Source organism: Pelophylax lessonae, assembly GCF_965119305.1.
Source record: "Pelophylax lessonae genome assembly, chromosome: 8".
In the NCBI taxonomy this organism is placed as follows: domain Eukaryota; kingdom Metazoa; phylum Chordata; class Amphibia; order Anura; family Ranidae; genus Pelophylax; species Pelophylax lessonae.
Genome location: NC_138775.1, coordinates 20,361,911 through 20,383,174, shown reverse-complemented (window position 1 = coordinate 20,383,174; position 21,264 = coordinate 20,361,911). Strand labels below are relative to the sequence as shown.

Sequence of the window (21,264 nt, the reverse complement as noted above, 5' to 3'; positions counted from 1 at the left end):
CAGGCTCCTGGGGAGAGCAGATATAGTGAATGCAGGCTCCTGGGGAGAGCAGATATAGTGAATGCAGGCTCCCAGGGAGAGCAGATATAGTGACTGCAGGCCCCTGGGGAGAGCAGATATAGTGAATGCAGGCTCCTGGGGAGAGCAGATATAGTGAATGCAGGCTCCTGGGGTGTCCAGATATAGTGAATGCAGGCTCCTGGGGTGTCCAGATATAGTGAATGCAGGCTCCCGGGGAGAGCAGATATAGTGACTGCAGGCTCCTGGGGAGACCAGATATAGTGACTGCAGGCTCCCAGGGAGAGCAGATATAGTGAATGCAGGCTCCCAGGGAGAGCAGATATAGTGAATGCAGGCCCCTGGGGAGAGCAGATATAGTGAATGCAGGCTCCTGGGGAGAGCAGATATAGTGAATGCAGGTTCCTGGGGTGTCCAGATATAGTGAATGCAGGCTCCTGGGGAGAGCAGATATAGTGACTGCAGGCTCCTGGGGAGAGCAGATATAGTGAATGCAGGCTCCTGGGGAGAGCAGATATAGTGAATGCAGGCTCCTGGGGAGAGCAGATATAGTGAATGCAGGCTCCCAGGGAGAGCAGATATAGTGACTGCAGGCCCCTGGGGAGAGCAGATATAGTGAATGCAGGCTCCTGGGGAGAGCAGATATAGTGAATGCAGGCTCCTGGGGTGTCCAGATATAGTGAATGCAGGCTCCTGGGGTGTCCAGATATAGTGAATGCAGGCTCCCGGGGAGAGCAGATATAGTGACTGCAGGCTCCTGGGGAGACCAGATATAGTGACTGCAGGCTCCCAGGGAGAGCAGATATAGTGAATGCAGGCTCCCAGGGAGAGCAGATATAGTGAATGCAGGCCCCTGGGGAGAGCAGATATAGTGAATGCAGGCTCCTGGGGAGAGCAGATATAGTGAATGCAGGTTCCTGGGGTGTCCAGATATAGTGAATGCAGGCTCCTGGGGAGAGCAGATATAGTGAATGCAGGCTCCTGGGGTGTTCAGATATAGTGAATGCAGGCTCCTGGGGAGAGCAGATATAGTGAATGCAGGCTCCTGGGGAGAGCAGATATAGTGACTGCAGGCTCCCAGGGAGAGCAGATATAGTGACTGCAGGCTCCCAGGGAGAGCAGATATAGTGACTGCAGAAAACACCATCTTGCATGTAAGGGTCTCTATGTGGCCAAACTGTGAATAAGTCCCACAGGTGGGGGGGGGGGGTGCAGCTTGGCATGTTCGCCCTGGGCTCTAGGTGACCTTGTCCCGGCACTGCCTGAAGCTGCATATCATCCCGGTACAACCAGTTCTGCAAGCCGACGTACAGGTACGTCGATTCGTGGGAAGTGGTTAAGAAGCTGTGACCCGAAATGAAACTTGGAGCGCCGCTCTAAGCGAGAGGAAGATTTCAATCCTCCTGGACTTCAGGAATAGGGGTGTCGGCATACAGGCTCACTAATGGGGAATGCCGCACTCCCAACCTGACCAGAGTATAAGTATGGCTTCTAAATGGCCTCATCAAGCGCTGATCCAAAAACCATGCCCCCATCCGACGCGTTTCGCCCTGCCCACCGAAGCTTAGTCCTACAGGTCTTAGCGTTTTAAAGTAGGTCATATTGTACTGCAAGGTGGGATAAAAGCTTTGAAACCCAGGGGGGGGGGGGGGCAGCAGTCATAAAGAACCCCAAGGGTGGAATGTTAAATCTGACCTCCGGCCTTCTCTTCAGTCTTGCACAGTTGTACCTGCTCCTCTCCTGGACTGAATTGGCTTACTCGGATTTCACTGCACACTGTGAGCTTCTCACACTGTGCATTAGAAGCTGCAGCAAGTCAGATCGAGCCCCACCTCACTTCTTGACAGGAGGACATCCAGCATCATTTAGCTCTTTCCTTCCCTGCCTGTCCCTGGCCCACCCCATTATTCATTGGATTTCAGTTTTTTTTCAATCATGGAGGCTCAGCATCACCATACAAATGCAGACTGCCAAGGAACTCCAACTCTTCAGACTGACACCAACTCTTCAAGGTACTTTCATATTTGCATAACTCCTCCCAAGAGCCAACCCACTGCTTGCATCAGAGCTGAGGGCTCACGAGAAGAGCACTGAGGCAAGGCACAGGTCTACAGTACCCTTTTGGCCCCTCCCACCAGCCATGATTTGCCTGCATCACATAAAGAAGCATCATTGGGTCTAAAATAAAAAATAAAAAAAAAGGTATGTAATGCAAATGGAAAGGTTTCATTTCCAAAATTAATCAGCATATTTGTTGTGATGGAAAAAATATGAACCAGGGAAGGCAAAATACAGGCAGAAAGTGGTTGTAAGCCCTTCCATATACCAAGTGAAGTGACTGCCCTCAGGTGATACACAGAGATGACACCAATCCTACATAAGTTGTACCCACTTATCTGCAGTCTTCTCTTCTCTACATCTATTCAAAGTCCAGAATTTATACAGCTTGCTGAGAATTCCGAAAAAAAGGGGGCGGAGAGCTGATTGGAAGGATGGGACACCCCCCCCCCCACACCCCCCCCCCACCCCCCCTACCACACAGGAACAGAGCTAAGGCCATCAAGCTGTGCTGGAGCTCCTTCCCCCGTGTCCATTTTTTTCAGGAAAACTTCTCAGAAGTGACTCGAACTGATAGAAGAGGGAGGAAGAAGCAATCTAAAGTGACACTTAGTGCTTTGAATTGAAACAAGGACACACTATAGAGGGATATGCTTTGTTCATATTTCATGTCTGCGGTTTACAGCCACTTTTATTACTTGCCAGCCGACCGCCCGCTACAGATATTCTGCGGCAAGCTGGCTCGGCCGCACCTCTACAGCGGTTTATGGGAGCGCTCCTGGGAGCGCGCGTCCGTCCCCATTAGGCAGCGGGGATGCTGATCCATGGGGCCAGCGGCCGCAATTGCCACCGGGCACCCACGATCGCTCCCGGTGGAAAAAGAACGATGGTCTGCTGTTGTTGGCGATCAAACGGTTAAGTGTATGCCTAGCCACTTACCCACCAGGCCTATTTTTGACACTTTATGTTTACAAGTTAAAACCAGTATTTTTTGCTAGAAAATTACTTAGAACCCCCAAACAATATATATATTTATTTTTTTTTTTTTTAGCAAAGACTCTGGAGAATAAAATGGCGGTCATTGCAATATTTTTCGTCAAGCGGTATTTGCGCAGCGGTCTTTAAAACGCCATTTTTTTGGAAAAATTACGAAAAATCGCATTTCACTGCATTTAAAAAAAAAAACTAAACAGTAAAGTTAGCCCATTTTTTGCATATTGTGAAAGACGATGTCACGCCGAGTAAATAGATACCCAACATGTTACGGTTTAAAATTGCGCACACCCGTGGGATGGCGACAAACTACGGTCAATAGAGATCTCAATAGGCGACGCATTAAATTTTTTTTAACGGTTACCAGTTTAGAGTTAGAGTGTAGCTCTATTTTTTTAATTATTGCCCACGCTCTGGCGATCGCGGCGATACCTCACATGTGTGGTTTGAACAGTGATTTCATTCGCGGCAGGACTTCCGTATATGCTTTCTTTCGTGGGCGAGCTAACGGTGACGGATAAAATTTATTTTTTTTTTTTTTTTTAATTTTAACACAGGTTTTTTTTAAAAAAAAAAAATCTGATCACTTTTATTGCTGTCAAGAGCAATGTAAACATCCCTTGTGACAGCAATATGCAGTGACAGGTACTCTTTATGGAGGGATCGAGGGTCTAAAAGACCCCAAACCCCTCCTCTGCACTTCCATGTATGCAAAACGCCGAAAACTGCATTTTTGAATACACTCGTTTTTTGAATCTGCCGCCTATTGCAGCAGAGTAACCCGGACGTGACGTCATGGACGCCGCCTCCGGGTTACGTCATCGGAGACCCAATCGAAGCCACATCTGGCTTAGATCGGGACTCCATCCAGCCAGCGGACGTGCCGGCTGGGTGCTCGGGTCTGCCGCATCGGTCGTTACCGCTGGAAAGCCGACCGCCGGCTCTAAACAACGGTACCGGGATGATGCCTCTAGCTAGAGGCATCATCCCGGTATAACCCCGTAAAGTCTGCCGACGTACGGCTACGTCAATTTGCGGTAAGTGGCTAGGGGACCCCTGATCCTCCTGTTTAGGATCACAGGTCTCTGTGTTGATTCCAGAAGCCCATCCCCCTCACAGTTAGAAAACACTCCCCTAGGCTCACACTTAACCCTTTGATCGCCCCTGAGCTAACCCCTTCCCTGCCAGTGTCATTATTACAGTATCAGTGCATATTTTTAGCACTGATTACTGTAGTAATGTCACTGGCCCCCCCAAAAGTGTCAAAAATGTCAGTTAGGGGTCCGATCTGTCCGCTGCAATGTCGCAGTCCCACTAAAAATCGCAGATCGCCGCCATTACTAGTAAAAAATAAATAAAAATGACAAATCTTTCCCATAGTTTGTAGACACAATAGCTTTTGCGCAAACCAATCAAAATATGCTTCTTGCCATTTTTTTTTATAAATAAAAAAATTAAAAAAAAATAAAAAAAAAAAGGACAAATCTTTTCCCTAGTTTTGAGCAAACCAATCAAAATACGCTTATTGGGATTTTTTATACCAAAAATATCTAGCACAATTTAACCACTTAAGCCCCGGAAGATTTTACCCCCTTCCTGACCAGGGGGTATTTTGCGATTCGGCACTGCGTGACTTTAACGGACAATTGCGCGGTCGTGCGACGCTGTATCTAAACGAATTTGGCGTCCTTTTTTTCCCACAAACAGAGCTTTCTTTTAGTGGTATTTGATCACCTGTGCGATTTTTTGATCACGCGCTATAAACAAAAAAAGAGCGTACATTTTGCAAAAATAGCAATATTTTTCACATTTTTTTATATGAAATTCCCCCCCAAAAAAATGTAAAAATCAAAATTTTTTTAACATTTTCGGCCAATTTGTTTTTATGCTACCTATGTTTGGTAAAAAAAAAAAAAATCGCAAAAAGCGTATTTTGATTGGTTTGCGCAAAAGTTATCGCGTTTACTAACAAAGGGAAAGATTTTTGTAATTTTTGTTGTTTTTTTTTTTTTACGCGTAATGGCGGCGATCTGCGATTTTTTTTGCGGTACTGCGACATTGCGGCGGACAGATCGGACCCTTGACTGACATTTTTGCCACTTTTGGGGTTACCAGTGACATTTCTACAGTAATCAGTGCTATACATATGCAATGTTACTGTAAAAATACACTGGCAATGAAGGGGTTAACTTTTTTTGAAAGGGAGGGGCTATGTGTGTCCCTAGGGGCGTGCTTTCTACTGTGATTGGCTGTGGCTTCAGATGTATGAAGAGTGATCAACGGTTCTACATAGTAGAACCGTATGATCATCCTTCATACACAGGGGAGAATGACAGGCAGCTTGTTTACACAAGCCGCCTGACTTTCTCCCTCTCCCCCGCCGATCGCAGAGTGACCGGCGGACATCGGGTCCGACGGTCACACGCGCAGGGGGGTCCGTGACCACGCGGGAGCGCGCCTCCGGCGGCGCGCGCTCGCTCCCTAAACCCTCACAAGCTAGCGACGTAGCCCTACGTCACTTTGCCTGTGAGGGACTGACCGCCGACGTAGATAGTCGTGCGGCGGTCGGCAAGTGGATAAATTGGCCTAAAAGGATGAAAATTTGTGATTTTTTATTTTTTATTTTTTGGGAATGTTATATAGCAGAATGTGAAAAATATTGTTTTTTTTTCCGAATTGTCGCTCTTTTTTTGTTTATAGCGCAATAAATAAAAATCGCACAGGTGACCAGAGCAAAAGAAAGCTCTATTTGTGTGAGAAAAGGAACACAAATTTTATTTGGGTACAGCGGCGCACGACCGCGCAATTGTCAGTTAAAGAATCGTAAAAAATGGCCTGGTCATTAAGGGGGAAAACCTTCCGGTCCAGAAGTGGTTAAAGTGGTTGTAAAGCCTAAACATTTCTTGCATTAAGGTTGAAAATGTTCAGGCATCGGTTTTCCGGGGCTGCAGTGGTTAAAGAAGAGCAGTAGGACAGACAAAGCTCCCATTGAGGGTCACCCTCTGCAGGGACTCCCAACGGCTGCTGGCCTCAAGGCCCAGCCATGACCCCATCCACCGAGACGATGGAGGGAACAGTCTATGTAATTTAGTTCTCTGGAAGTGATTCGATCGGACGCGCCATGCGCTTTGTATCCGGGCCACAGACTACGCAGAGAGGCACAGTCCTTCCCGGGTGTCAATGCGGAGGCTAATTAAAATCTGCAGTCAATTAGCTGTGAGCGTGGAGCTCATGGATAGATTGAGTGTCCTTGTGCCAGGGCAGAGCGTGTCCCTGCAAGCCTGGTTACCTCTCATTTCACGCACGCTGCACCAGATATGTCATTCTGACAAAGTCTGAGCTTTTCGGACTCGCTGCTGTTCCGCCCCAAGCGCCTCGCACACGTCTCCCTGAGCCTGGCTCTAGTGCAGAAGTTGCAGATTCTACCCGCAATCCTAACTCCCAGCATACTCTGCACAAAGCAGATTAGCGTCAGCAGATTATTTGCAGACCGCCATGGTTTAAAGCAGCGACGTTCTAATAAAAGAACAGAAGAAGGGTCAATACAATCCTCCAACTTTGAAATGCTTTTACATTCCCTGCATTCATTTTATAATAAATTGCAATGTAAATAGTTAAGTTTTTCTATGTGGTCACATGACAAGCTCCGCCCAATCTGTGCATCTGTGCAGGGGCGACAACGCTTCTGAATCCCAAGAGACCTGGTGTCATCAGGACCGTCTTACCAAATGGGCATGCTGGACAGTTGCCCAGGGGGGCCTCACCTGCCCAGCGACCCAGCCCCAGCCAAGCATTAGTCCAGATTCCCGTGTGCACCCCTCCGCTGAACTTAGCAGGTGGCAAGCGCCTGTCGGCCCTGCGCTGCTGTCAGGCCACTTGGGCCACGGAGGGGGAGCCCACAACTGCAGGAATGCCTGTCCGCCTCCACGGGAACAGGCACACACAGGACAGTCGAGTCTGACTCCCATCCGTGTGTATGTTCACCGGACCCAGCCACCCAACTTGGAAGCTGTCATTAGCCTGGCGCTGCTGTACCAATAAATATCGCATTGCATTTTTATTCTCATGGGTGATTGTGTAGGCGGGGCCCCAGTGTACTGCATTGCCCGGGGCCCTTTAATGCTCTTAAGATGGCACTGGGTGTCATCCGTAGCACTAAGGCAATACCACAGGGTGCCAGACAGCCAGCCATCCACCACAGGGTGCCAGCCATCCACCACAGGGTGCCAGCCAGCCAGCCATCCACCACAGGGTGCCAGCCAGCCAGCCATCCACCACAGGGTGCCAGCCAGCCAGCCATCCACCACAGGGTGCCAGCAAGCCATACACCACAGGGTGCCAGCCAGCCAGCCAGTAAGCATTAAACAAAAATGAAACATGTTCAGTACCAGATTTTGTTCAAAACTTTAAATGTAAAAAATATCGGCCCATATCGGCCGACACCGATACGTTGTGACCAAAATATTGGTATCAGTATCGGCCCTGAAAAAAACATATTGGTCTATCCCTAGTCTGTTGTACCATATATTTGTGCTAATAATTATCCTTTTTGTATTACTTCCTTTGTCTGAAATCCCTGGTGATCCTGCCAGTCCCCCTGCTTGCCTATTTCAAACTGACCACGCTAGGCATGAGAGCACATCTATCTCAGCGTGGTCAGTTTCCTGGCTGTGCTGGGAGAACAACCTGCCTGCCCTCCAACGGCCAAGACTTGTGCTGACATGCGCCCCCCCATTTACTGGGAAGTTCAGTGCACTGCTGCTTTTCCACAGTATATATACACAGTATATACAGTATATAATATAAACACATACATAAATACAAAAGCAAAATGTATAAATAAAAAAAAAAAAATATATATATATATATATATATATATATATATATATATATATATATATTTTTTTTTTTTTACATATGTTTATATAAACAAACATACACAAACATTTTGCCTTGCATTTCTATTTTAATCGTAATAGGTTGTTTTACAAGGTGAGGGTTCACATATACTTTAGATATCAACGCCGAAAACCAATTCCCACGCTAAAAACAATAGTTTTGTTCAATCTTAACGGATTCTCTTTATACCGACTCAGTGGTAGTGGTGAATATTGCACTGGTGCAAATTCTGGATAAATGCCCTGTTTTCCCTTTGGACTTCTAGAACCATCCCTCTTCTTCTAATCGTCATAATATAAGGAGTAGGTGTACTGTAGTCCAGCAGGGAAGAACTTGGGCAGGACTGACAACACAGGTTATGATTTAAGTGCAGCAGTGGCACTGCAAAAAAACAGGGAGCTCGCTGGATTTCTGGAAGATAAACAGCTATTTTCCTGTACCTCTGGCATTTTTAAAGGCTGATTCACCTTTAAAAAAAAATAAAAATAATAATAATAAATGCACATATTTTTGCGAGTAGAAAGTTATGCATTTATTATTTTTTATTCCACGTGTGTCTGCAAAGTGCAATTAGCAGATCGCGGGTGCAATGGCAGGCTCTTCCACTCTCCAGCTTTCTGCTTGTACGTCTGTACAGACTTTCAATTTGAAAGCTGAAGGGCTGCTTTTAGAAATCACGGGGCCCCATACAGCCTACCTGAAAGGGCCCCCCTCCTTTTTTTTTTTTTCACATATGTACACAATTTACTATGCTTCAGTGTTAAATGGACATAATGAGTGATTAGTGTCAATTCAGGAAAGAAAGAGGCTGGTAAATAGAACATATTTACTGCACACACCCTCTCTCCATCCTGAAACATCCCCCTGTGTGCCCTCTGCAGCCGTTGGCAGCAGAAGAGAGGGGAGAAGTTGGCAATGCTGGAGGGGAGAGGGCCACACAGAAGACGGGCCTGGACAGCAGGGGAGTGGGGATGCAGATACCAATCCCCCTGTAGTGCAGCCGAAGGTAGAAAACAGAAAAAGTCAGCAGAGCTGCAGGGGGAACCACAGGAATTGGCAATAAGGCAGTACAGCAGTTGCTCCTGCTCAGCAGGTGCCTGGGCCCCCCTTTTGAACCGATTGGGCATGGGCCCGGTACACGAGGGCTGGCTGTACTGCCTTATTAGTGGCCCTGAGTGTGAAGCTATTTACAAACGTGCTGATCAGCAAACTCATAGTCCAGTGAAATTACACATCTGTTGCAGAGGCAGACAGGACTTGTAGTTTCCTCATTCACATCTCTGTAAATGAAGGATGGGGCTGTGCCACACAGTCGCCCAAATTTCAGATGTGACAGCCGGTGCAAAGCCCCCCCCCCCCCCTCCCCCTGAGGGGGTTGCTGAACATGTTACACACCAAATACGGGTGTTGATGAGTGAATTTATCTATGTAGCGAAGATCTCACCTCTCAGCTGGGCTGTCCGGCTCTATGAATCTTATCAGCGGGGGTGATGACAACGTCTCTGTTGCGAATATTCCTCCCTGCAGCTGAATCCCAAATCCATTTAAGGGGTCACCCCGAAGGATTATCTCTGTGGTTTCCGTGTGTATGATCTGACCGCCAGGACCCACAGTACTGGAAGAAAGGGACACTGGGGAAAAAAAAAAAAAGACAGGCATTACATAGAGGCATCATTAGGTGTGGCTAGCAGGTTATTGGAGGTATCGTAAAATATTGAGCAGCTATTGGTCCTCCAGCCATAGAGAAACTACAACTTCTTTTTTAATAATCAGAATAAAGAAAAATCCCCTAATCCCATATACTGGCAAAATAAAATAATTGCACACATATTCCGATCATAAACTAAAAGCAATGGTAAAAGCACACCACCCATTTTATACCAAGATAAGATCAGATGACACAAGAAACATTGATCTCATCTAACAGATACTCCCGAATGAAGACAGACTACCCACTGAATGAATACAAAGCTATCCTTCCAGCAACATCTACATTTGTTCTATGCAAAGAAGGCAAAATCAATTGTTAGAAGGCTATTTTCTCTTCAGGTGGAATATTATTAATTTAAACAGAATACAGTAAATCAGGAAAATATTGCATTGTGGCCACTAGATGGAGCGGATGATCATAATAAATACTAAAAGCCCAACTCCGGGCAAAAAATAAATAAAAACATGGTTTCCCATGCAGCGGGGCTCTGCCCGCACTGTACGGGTCAACGCTCCCCCACTACGGCTAATGTGTAAAATAAAGTCTACTGGCTTGGAAAGATCAGTTTGTAATTGGATACAAAATTGGATAAAAGGCAGAATTCAGAGAGTAGTGGTTAATGATTCTTACTCTGAATGGTCTAAGGTTATCAGTGGTGTACCCCAAGGTTCAGTGTTGGGACCTTTACTTTTCAATATCTTTATAAATGATATAGGGTCTGGGATTAAAGGTACAATTTCAGTCTTTGCAGATGCCACCAAGCTTTGCAGTGGAATAACTTCCTTACAGGATGTCTCCAACTTACAAGCTGACCTCAATGCACTGTTTCATTGGACAACTATGTGGCAAATGAGGTTTAATGTTGATAAATGTAAAGTTATACACTTGGGGGCTAAGAATATGCATGTATCATACATACTAGGGGGAGTAGAACTGGGGGAATCTATAGCGGAGAAGGATCTGGGTGTTCTGGTAGATCATAAGCTTAATAATAGAATGCAATGCCAAGCTGCTGTTTCCAAAGCAAGCAAAGTCCTTTCTTGTATTACCAGAGGCATGGACTCCAGAGAGAGAGATATTTTGCCCCTGTACAAATCATTAGTAAGACCTCATCTGGAGTATGCAGTTCAGTTTTGGGCACCAGTTCTTAAAAAGGATATCAGGGAACTGGAGAAAGTGCAGAGAAGGGCAACCAAACTGATAAGAGGCATGGAGGAGCTCAGCTATGAGGAAAGATTAGAGGAACTGAATTTATTCTCTCTTGAGAAGAGGGGATTAAGGGGGGATATGATCGACATGTATAAATACATAAGGGGTCCATATAGTGAACTTGGTGTTGAGTTATTCACTTTAAGGTCAACACAAAGGACAAGGGGGCGCTCTTTTTGTCTAGAGGAAAACTGATTTTGTCTCCAAATACGAAAAGGTTTCTTCACAGTAAGAGCTGTGAAAATGTGGAATAGACTCCCTCCAGAGGTGGTTCTGACCAGCTCAGTAAATTGCTTTAAAAAAGTCCTGGATTCTTTCCTAGGTGTACATAATATAACTGGGTACTAATATTTATAGGTAAAGTTGATCCAGAGATTATCAGATTGCCTCTCTCCGGGGATCAGGAAGGAATTTTTTTCCCTGCTGGAACAAATTGGATCATGCTTTACTGGGGTTTTTCGCCTTCCTCTGGAACAACTGCAGGTATAGGATTGTGTATATGGGATTGTATAATTTTTTCTTTTTTTTTCTCTTTTAATGGTTGAACTAAATTTATTTTTTGACAGCTGCGAGAACCAATGGCTCCCGATGCCCCAGCAAAGCCAGGGAGACAAACGGAAGTGAGGGGAGAGAAGAGCTGCAGACGTGCAGAGTGCTGGATTGAATGAGGGCTCAGGTATGAATAAAGGGGGGTGAGGGGCCAAAACCGATGCCTGAACCTTTTCAACCTTAAAGCAACAAATGCATTAGCAATTTGGCACTGCGTTACTTTAACTGACAATTGCGCGGTTGTGCGATGCTGTACCCAAATAAAATTGATGTCCTTTTTTCCCCACAAACAGAGCTTTCTTTTGGTGGTATTTGATCACCTGTGTGATTTTTATTTTTTGCGCAGTAAAAAAAAAAAAAGAGCATCAATTTCTGGTATATGTACGGCGGCTGGTCAGCAAGTGGTTAAGTTACTATGATCGTCAGCTCCATCTAGTGGCCATAATGCTGTATTTTCCTTAAAGCGGAGTTCCAGCAGTTTTTTTTTTTAAAGTCAGCAGCTACAAAAAGTGCAGCTTGTGATTTTTAAAAAACACATTAAACACACACTCACCTGTCCCACAATCCAGGGATGCAGCCACCCGAAGCCTCGCTCCTCTTCCTCCGCCTCAGCATCACTATGTGGGCACCCGGCTGTGACAGCTTTCAGCTTCACAGCCAGGTCGTCACTGCGCATGTGCGAGTCGCTCTGCGTGTCCCGAATGGCCGGTCAATCTTCTGGGACCTGTGTCGTGTCCCAGAAGATTGCAGGGAGGGAGGGGGAGAGGAGTACCCTCCCTCGAGCCGCCAAGGTGGCCCGAGCGGACGGGGTAGTGGGTAACTGTCAAAACTAGGTACCCGCTCCCCCCCCCCCCCAAAAAAAAAATGACATGCCAAATGTTGCATGTGAGGGGGTCAGCAGCACTTAAAGCGGAAGTTCCACTTTTGGGTTGAACTCCGCTTTAACCACTAATTTTTTTAGGAATGGATAACATTTAATTTTTGCCCCCATTCGCCAAGGATGGAAGCACTTGCAATTTCACAGGACAAAAAGCTCTGCAAAATTTTTATAAATACACCGCAAAGACAGTGCAAGAGCAGGATTGAAAAAAATAAAATAAAATCATCAATTTACAGGAACTCTTGTGGTCCTTTCTCCTCTGCCGTCTTCTAGTCATCGTCGTCCTTGGACTCATCTGGTGCGCAGTACGGGGGAGGGTGTTGGAATTTTGGCTGCTACTAAACCCAGGAGTGCCTGCCGATGACGAGGAGGAGAAATTGGTGGCAACCAACGCTGTGGAGGATAGAACAGTGTGAAAACAGATGTTAATTAAAGGGCCAGTTCATACAGAACAAGGTGAATATTATATATATATATATATATATATATATATATATATATATATATATATATATATATATATATATATATATATATAAAAACAGGCCTTGGCACATTTGTAAACAAGGAACAAAAATAACCTTCTCTTACATATTCTTCTAGATCTCATTTAAGTATTCTTTTAGCTCACAAAATGTAAGCACAGCATTGCTGGCAAACTGAAGTTCATGGGCAGAGAGAAGCTCTGAGTGGGCATTTCCTGGGTAGTGATCCTCAATAGCAGACCAAAGGCATATGTGCGGCAGCAAAGAGGGTAGACTTTATTGCCCACACCAGTGGCGGCTGGTGCTCCATGGGCTGGCAGAAGGACCACACCAGCCCGCACACCATACCCTCCCCCTGGAACACACCAGCTACAGCCTGCACACCATACCCCCCCCCCCCTCCCCGGTCGCCGGCTCACTCACCCTGGACTGGCAAGAGGTGGCGGTGGCTTCACCCTCAGTCTCCTCTGTGGGTCAACTTCCCCTGCGTCTCCTCCCTCCTCCTCCTTGGCCAATAGCATGGCTTTTCCTTGCGGCCAATCGGGAAACGGATCTCAGGACCTGCTTCCTGATTTGCCAGGAGGAGAATCCGTGTGACAATACCAAATATTCATTTGTCACACAACTGGGTGGGCTCAGGGAGCAGTGTTCTGCGCCACAAGCCCATCCTTTTTTGAAGCCTATTAGAGCCTCTGGTTCTAATTATGTGTTTCAAAAAAAAAAAAAAAAAAAACCCCATTGCATGTAGATTAGGGGGTCGGATGCATGGATAGGGGGGGCAGCACCCCTGCGCCCCCAATGGATGGGCCGCCACTGGCCCACACTTCACATATGCATCCATGTTTCTGTGCCGAGATAACAGCGCTTGATCACTGCGTCAAAAACAGAACACGCACACACAGACGTAAAGTGCTGTGAAAAAGTATTTGCCCCTTCCAGATTTTTTATGTTTTTGCATTTGTCACAACTAAATGATTTAGATCATCAAACTATTTTAATATTACACAAAGATAACCCGAGTAAATATAAAATGCATTTTTGTAATGACGATTTCATTTTTTAAGGAAAAAAAAGCTATCCAAACCTGCCTGGCCCTATGTGAAAAAGTAATTGCCCCCCACCCCCCTTTCTAAATCATAAATGAACTGTGATTAACCACATTTTTGGAAAGCAGAGTTACATTTCACTCGCACCTCCCAGACCTGTTGGATCACAAAATCACTTAAATGGAAGCTGTCTAACAAAGTGAAGCACGCTAAAAGATCTCAAAAAGCAACACATCATGCCGCGATCTAAAGGAATTCAACAGATGAGAAACAAAGTAATGGACATGCATCTGTCTGGAAAGGGCTGCTATGTCATTTTTACAAAGGTAGTACTACGTCAGTCGCGCATGTGGTGCTGGGGGGCGAGCGGCAGGCTAGGCAGTGGGGATGCTGATGCACAGGGCCGGCAGCCGCGGTCGCTCCCCACTGAGAGAGAAGGACGGGCAGCTGTTGTAAACACAGCCGACCGTCCTTCTCTCTGAAATGATCACAGAGCGCCTGTGATCCTTCTGTATAGGATCACAGGTCTCTATGATCATTTTACAAGTCCCTTCCCTATACGGTTAGAAAACACCCCCTAGGCTCATGTTTAACCCCTTGATCACCCCTAGGTTAACCCCTTCCCTGCCAGTGTAGTTATTACAGTAACAGTGCATATTTTTTTAGCACTGATTACTGTATTAATGTCACTGGTCCCCCCAAAAAAAGTGTCAAAAATGTCAGTCAGGTGTCCGAGCTATCTGCCGCAATGTCGCAGTCCCGCCTAAATTCGCAGAGCGCCGCCATTACTAGTAAAAACAAATACATAAATAAAAATGACATAAATCTTTCCCTTAGTTTGTAGACACAATAACTTTTGCGCAAACAAATCAAAATACGCTTATTGGGATTTTTTTTTTCTTTTTACCAAGAGTATGTAGCAGAATAAAAATTGGCCTAAAATGATGTAAAAATTTTATTTTTTAGGAATATATATATATATATATATATATATATATATATATATATATATATATCAGAATGTGAAAGAATTTTTTTTTACAAAATTAATCGCTCTTTTTTTTGTTTATAGCACAAAAAAAAAAAAAAAAAAAAAAAAAAAAAATCGCACAGGTGATCAAGTACCACCAAAAGAAAGCTCTATTTGTGGGGAAAAAAGGACATCAATTTTGTTTAGGTACAGCGTCGTACGACCGCCCAATTTTCAGTTAAAGTAACGCATTGACGAATCGCAAAAAATGGCCTTGTCATTAAGGGGGGGGGGGGGGGGGGGTTAAGTCCTTCCGGTCCAGAAGTGGTTAAGTGTGACAAATATGCAGAAAAAAAAAAAATCAGGAAGGGTGCAAATACTTTTTCACACCACTGTATGTATAAGGGGTGTGATCATGTGTTAATGACACAGGAGGAAAAATGTATTGTACATTTATTTTAAGCTCATACCCTTTAATTAGCCCGCAGTGCCTGGCAGGGTAAAAGCAGCTTCTTGTGCCCCGGCCAGCTGTAAAGGGCTCGTTATTGTGCCGGCTTTGGTTAGATAATACAGTAACATCTAATTAGTAACTGGCATCTGCCTGGCATTGTGCACTCTGCTGCAGACAGCCATTTATCATCATAGTAGAAGCGCTCAGCCTGGCGGCATCTTCTCATTCCTGTGTGTCGGCAGATGTAGTGTTAAACTCCGCCACCACCAGAGGGGGGGGGGGGGGGGGCACTAGGCGATGCCTATTCCAGGGACAAACGTCTGCTTCATTATTAATGGAGCATTACTCTGAAAGATCCCTGACTGTGATAAGAATATATATAGAATACACGGCTCCCTTTTGAAAGCGACACTAAGGGGCATATTATTAAAGAAGTGACATTCACCAAGTTTCCACTGGGGGCAAATCAATCACGGTCACTGAAAACACATGTACCTGCAGCGAATGTTTGGTGAATGTCAGATTCACTGCTTTATCAATATGTTTACACAAGCGGGCGGATCTCCACACTCGATCCCCGACGATCAGGGAAGAGCAGCGGTGATCACCGCCTCTCCTCCCCTGGCCCGACTCCCGCTGTAACTGAATACAGCGGGAGCGAGCCTCCGGCGGCGCGCGCGCCGCAGACAAGGAGGGGAGTCCAGCGACGTAGGTCTACGTCGCCTGACGATAAACGAACCACTTTGCCGCAGTAGGCTCAACATGAGCGGTCGGCAAGTGGTTAATGACCAGGCCAGATTTTGTGATTCGGCACTGGGTTACTTTAACCACTTTACAACCGGAGGATTTTGCTGTCTTCCGTCCAGGCCACTTTTTGCGATTCGGCGCTGTGCGACTTCAACTGACAATTGCGCGGTCGTGCGACGCCGTACCCAAACGAAATTTACGTCCTTTTTCTCCCACAAACAGAGCTTTCTTTTGGTGGTATTTGATCACCTGTGCGATTTTTACTTTTTGCGCTATAAACAAAAAAAGAGCGTTTATTTTGAAAAAATAACAATATTTTTCACATTTTTTTATATGAAATTCCCCCCAAAAAAGATGTAAAAACCAATTTTTTTAAAAGTTTTTTGCCAATTTGTTTTATGCTACATATGTTTGGTAAAAAAAATCGCAATAAGCGTATTTTGATTGGTTTGCGCAAAAGTTATTGCGTTTACTAACAAAGGGAAAGATTTCTGTCATTTTTGGTGTTTTTTTTTTAACGCGTAATGGCGGCGATCTGCGATTTTTTTTGCGGGACTGCGACATTGCGGCGGACAGACCGGACCCCTGACTGACATTTTTGACACTTTTGGGGGTACCAGTGACATTACTGCAGTAATCAGTGCTATATATATGCACTGTTACTGTAAAAATGACACTGGCAGGGAAGGGGTTAATTTTATTGGAGAGGGAGGGGTTAATGTATGCCTGGTGCTTACTGACGTGTAGGGGGGGAGGTGACTATGTGATTCATGGACAGATCGGATGTCCAGCTATGCTGAACAGTCCGATCTGTCACTCCCTGTCACTATGGAGATCCGCCCGCTGTGTTTACACACAGCGGGCGGATCTCCAGACTCGATCCCCGACGATCGGGTAAGAGCAGCGGCGATCGCCGCTGCTCCTCCCCTGGCCCGACTCCCGCTGTGAATGAAAACAGCGGGAGCGAGCCTCCGGCGCCGCGCAAGCGCCGCCCAGAAGGGGAGGAGTCCAGTCACGTTAATACTACGTGACTGGACGGGAACGAGCCACTCTGCCGCAGTAGTATTCCCGTAAGCGGTAGTAAAGTGGTTAACGGACAATTGCACGGTCGTGCGATGCTGTACCCAAATAAAATCGATGTCCTTTTTTTCCCCACAAATAGAGGTTTCTTTTAGTGGCATTTGATCACCTGTGCGATTTTTATTTTTTGCACTATAAACAAAAAAACTATATTGAAAAAAACAATATTTTTCACTTTCTGCTATATAACATTCCCAAAAAAAATAAAATAATAAATTTAAAAATCTAATTTTTTTTAACATTTTAGGCCAATTTGTTTTCTGCTACTAATTTTTGGTAAAATAAATCCCAATAAGTGTATTTTGATTGGTGCGTAAAAGTTATCGCATCTATGGAAAATATTTATGTCATTTTTATATTTTCTTTTTTTTTTTACTAGTAATGCGGCGATCTGCAATTTTTAGCAGGACTGTGATATTGCGGCGGACAGATCGGACCCCTAACTGACATTTTTGGGGGGACCAGTGACATTACTACAGTAATCAGTGCTAAAAATATACACTGTTACTGTAATAATGACACTGGCAGGGAAGGGGTTAACATTGTGGGTGATCAAGGGGTTAAATGTGAGCCTAAGGGAGTGATTCTAACTGTGGGGGGGCGTGGCTTGTGAAATGACCATAGAGACCTGTGATCCTATATAGAAGGATCACAGGGGCTCTGTGATCATTCCAAAGAGAAGAACGGTCAGCTGTGTTTACAACACAGCTGACCGTTCTCTCTCTCAGCGGGGAGCGATCGCGGGTGTACAGGGGGAAATTGGAGCTGCCTGCCCTGTGCATCGAAGTCCCCACTGTCGAGTAGGGGCGGGAGCATGCCGTTGGCAGCGCGCACTCTCCCCCTAGCTGCCGGCGCGCGACAAATGTAGATCTACGCCGTTTCGCGCAGGAGAGCTGCACTGCCGCAGTAAAAAGGCGGCAGGTGGTCGGTCGGCAACCGGTTAATAAAAATCTGCGTCTATCATACATAGACAAGGCACACAAAGTCTGGGGAGATTTTACCCTCCGTTCCTCCTCATTGTTCCCTTGGAAAACACTCTCACTTTAGGTGTGCTAATGTCGCACCCTCCTAGGTAGGTGCTAGTGAGAGAGTATAGTTTTTGGCTCTGTCTGCCCATCAGAGGAGCAGCAGGCAAATCTATATTGCTTTCTGCCTATCAGAGAGCAGGATCTGTGAGTTAGGTCTGCTCGGTGTGCTCAGTATGCGATTCATTGTGTCTAGATAGCTGGTCCAATAGGGAGGCATGTTGGACAGTGGGAGGAAACCTGACCAATGGGTACACAGGTTTTGATACAGTCCCGGTCATTGGTAGAGACTAATTGTCTCGGTGCATTATGGGATACTGTATAAAAGCCAGGAGCACATGGGCTGCAGGGTCTTTGGCTGGTGAGTAGGGTGGCAGCTGCCTCCTCCTCTGTAGCAGAGGAACATGGTCACAGGCAATCGGCTTGGGAACCAGAGGAATAGGAGCTGAACCCAGAGGTCCAGGCGCGCTGACTCGAGGGGTAGAGACACTGGAGACCCTCGAAAAACAGTATCGTGAGTACAGGGGATCGTGTCTAGGGGCCTGACCTGAGGGGGGCCACCCCGGTGTAGGATAGTCAGAGGACGGTTGAGTGAAAGGGGATACTGGAAGTGTATCCTGAAGATAATCTACCCAAACAAGTCATTTATACAGAGACTTAACCAAAATTCATCTAGTGGCAAGGTGAATCTGCAGCCTGACTGCATCATCAGTGAGAGAGTCCTCATCCATTGTGAATAGTTTAATTTGGAGTATCCCACTCTATCCCTTCTCCCATCCCTAGCAGCACTTTTATATGGGAGTGATCATTTTTAAGGATGAAGCGAAAAAAGGGCAAAATTAGAACCAAAATATCTGATGGGCACCTTGAAAAATGGATTTTTGTAAAATCTTACCGTAAAATCCTTTTCTCTTAGCTCATTGACAGACGTAGTCCTCGGTGATACACCACCTTCGGGTTATGTTGCCTCCACAGGAGCAGGACTAGACAGGAAATTAAAAAGCTCTGGCCACACCCTAGGGGCAGTCCCAGAGGGTATATCCTCTCTCTCTCTGCCTCAGCAAATCAGTTATGTGAAAAAGCAGTCTTTAGAGATTTTAACCCAACTCAAAAAACAGAGGGGCGGGGACTACGTCTGTCAATGAGCTAAGAGAAAAGGATTTTACGGTAAGATTTTACAAAAATCCATTTTTCTCTAGCGCTCATTGACAGACGTAGTCCTCGGTGATACACCACCTTCGGGACGTCCCAGAGCAGTATCACAACTGAGGGGTGGGAAAATGAAATCAAATCCCAATCTAGAAGGCCCAACCGGTGCCAACTAGAAGTTTACAATGCTCATCCTTAATGATGAGACTCAACAAAAAAGAGAAAAAAAATTTTTTTTTTTTTTTCAAACAGAAAAAAACTCTCGAGGTAGACCACCGGTCTCCTCAAATTGCGGCCTGCAAAACCTTGCGGCCAAATGAGGCATCCGCCGATGCCGTCACATCAATTTTATAGAATTTTGTAAAGGTATGTACCGACGACCAGGTGGCCGCCTTACATACCTGGACCACTGACGCCTGATGGCGAAAGGCCCAGGAAGTACTGAGCGCTCGAGTGGAGTGCGCCCTAACAGGGAACGGAGGACTCTGACCCTTAATAGAATAAGCCTGTACCACCGTTTGTCTAATCCATTTGGCAATGGTCGCGGCAGATGCAGGCAAACCCTTTCTGGGGCCATCCGTGATCACAAAAAGTGAATCCGTCTTACGGAAAGATTCCGTAGCTTTCAGGTATACCCTGATTGCCCGAACCACATCTAAGGAATGCAACGCATGTTCCCGATGATGCTTGGGCTGAGGACACAAGGAAGGTAGTACAATATCTTCATTCAGATGAAAATCTGAAACCACCTTAGGAAGAAAAGATGGCTTAGGATGAAGTACTACCTTATCCCTATGAATCACTAGGTATGGGGACTGGCATGATAATGCAGCCAGTTCTGACACCCTGCGAGCAGAAGTAATAGCCACCAAGAAGGCCACCTTCTGGGATAAAGTAAGCAAGGGAATCTCCCTGATGTTTTCAAAGGGAGGTTTCTGTAGAACCGACAAAACCAAATTAAGATCCCAGGGCGGTAAGGGCACGCGGACTGGAGGAGCCAGGTGCCGCACCCCCTGGATGAAATTCCGCACCAAGGATTTGGTAGCTAAAGGCTTCTGAAAGAAAATTGCTAATGCTGAAACTTGACCCTTGATGGTGCTCAAGGCTAGCTTCTGCTCAACCCCTTGTTGCAAAAAGGCCAATATTCGAGTCACCGAATAGGTACGTGGAGGAAATCCTAAAGATTCGCACCACGCAATATAAGTTTTCCATGTGTGATAATAGACTTTGCTGGAAGTCGCTTTCCTTGCTTTAATAAGGGTAGGAATGACTGAAGTAGACAAACCTCTGTCCTTCAGTACTTGGGTCTCAATGGCCAGGCCATTAAACCCAGCGACTGTAAAACATGATGGTAAATTGGTCCTTGAGACCACAGACACTCCCTGAGACGAAGTTCCCACGGAACGTCTACGACTAACATGTCCAAGTCGGCCAGGCCGGCTTGAGGAGGCCAGCCTAGAATCTCTAGGACCACTGGCGCTGATAGAATCTGAACCAGGCGTCCCTAGAGGTATCTGGCCCCGACCATCCGAGAAAGTCTGGTCGTTTTCTGTTCCCACACATTTATCAGATACCTGATAGTTATCAGGAAAGGTGATCTTTTCTGGTTGAACCTCAGGGACCGAAGTCACCCGACTAGAGGCTACTTGGCCTATCTGGTCAACCAGATCCGATTCCTGTGAGGTATCGGGACTAATCTTAGGAAAAGGTAAAGGAAAAGATCTATTCAGGGAACGGTAACTACCGCTTCCTGTAGTACTTAAATGTTGGAAGGGAAGAATCGCACCGGTAGTAGTGGTTGATGCTCGATCTAATGTCCTGAATACCGGTGAAAACGTCCCCCCACCCTGAAACCGGGTGGGGGCGCACCTTCAGGCTGTGTACTCCTTTGCTTCGGGTTTGGCTGGGTTGGTCCTTTGCTTGTCCGACCAGCCCTTCTTGAACCCTCCTGGAGGAGTCTTGCCTTTCCCGCTAGTACCAGCCGGGCGCCCTTT

At 46.0% G+C, this 21,264-nt stretch overlaps 1 protein-coding gene across 7 annotated transcripts in view; it reads right to left on the bottom strand.

Moving 5' to 3' along the window:
- The window catches only part of GRIP2 (glutamate receptor interacting protein 2), a 653,251-nt gene that overhangs the window by 80,196 nt on the left and 551,791 nt on the right, over positions 1 to 21,264 (bottom strand). For all 7 annotated transcript variants that reach the window (XM_082265350.1, XM_082265349.1, XM_082265353.1 and 4 more), the window contains exons 11-12: positions 12,552 to 12,710; positions 9,413 to 9,599 (exon numbers count right to left, since the gene is read on the bottom strand). In XM_082265350.1, the coding sequence (XP_082121476.1) occupies positions 9,413 to 9,599; positions 12,552 to 12,710 (346 nt within the window). The remainder of the gene's footprint in view (positions 1 to 9,412; positions 9,600 to 12,551; positions 12,711 to 21,264) is intronic.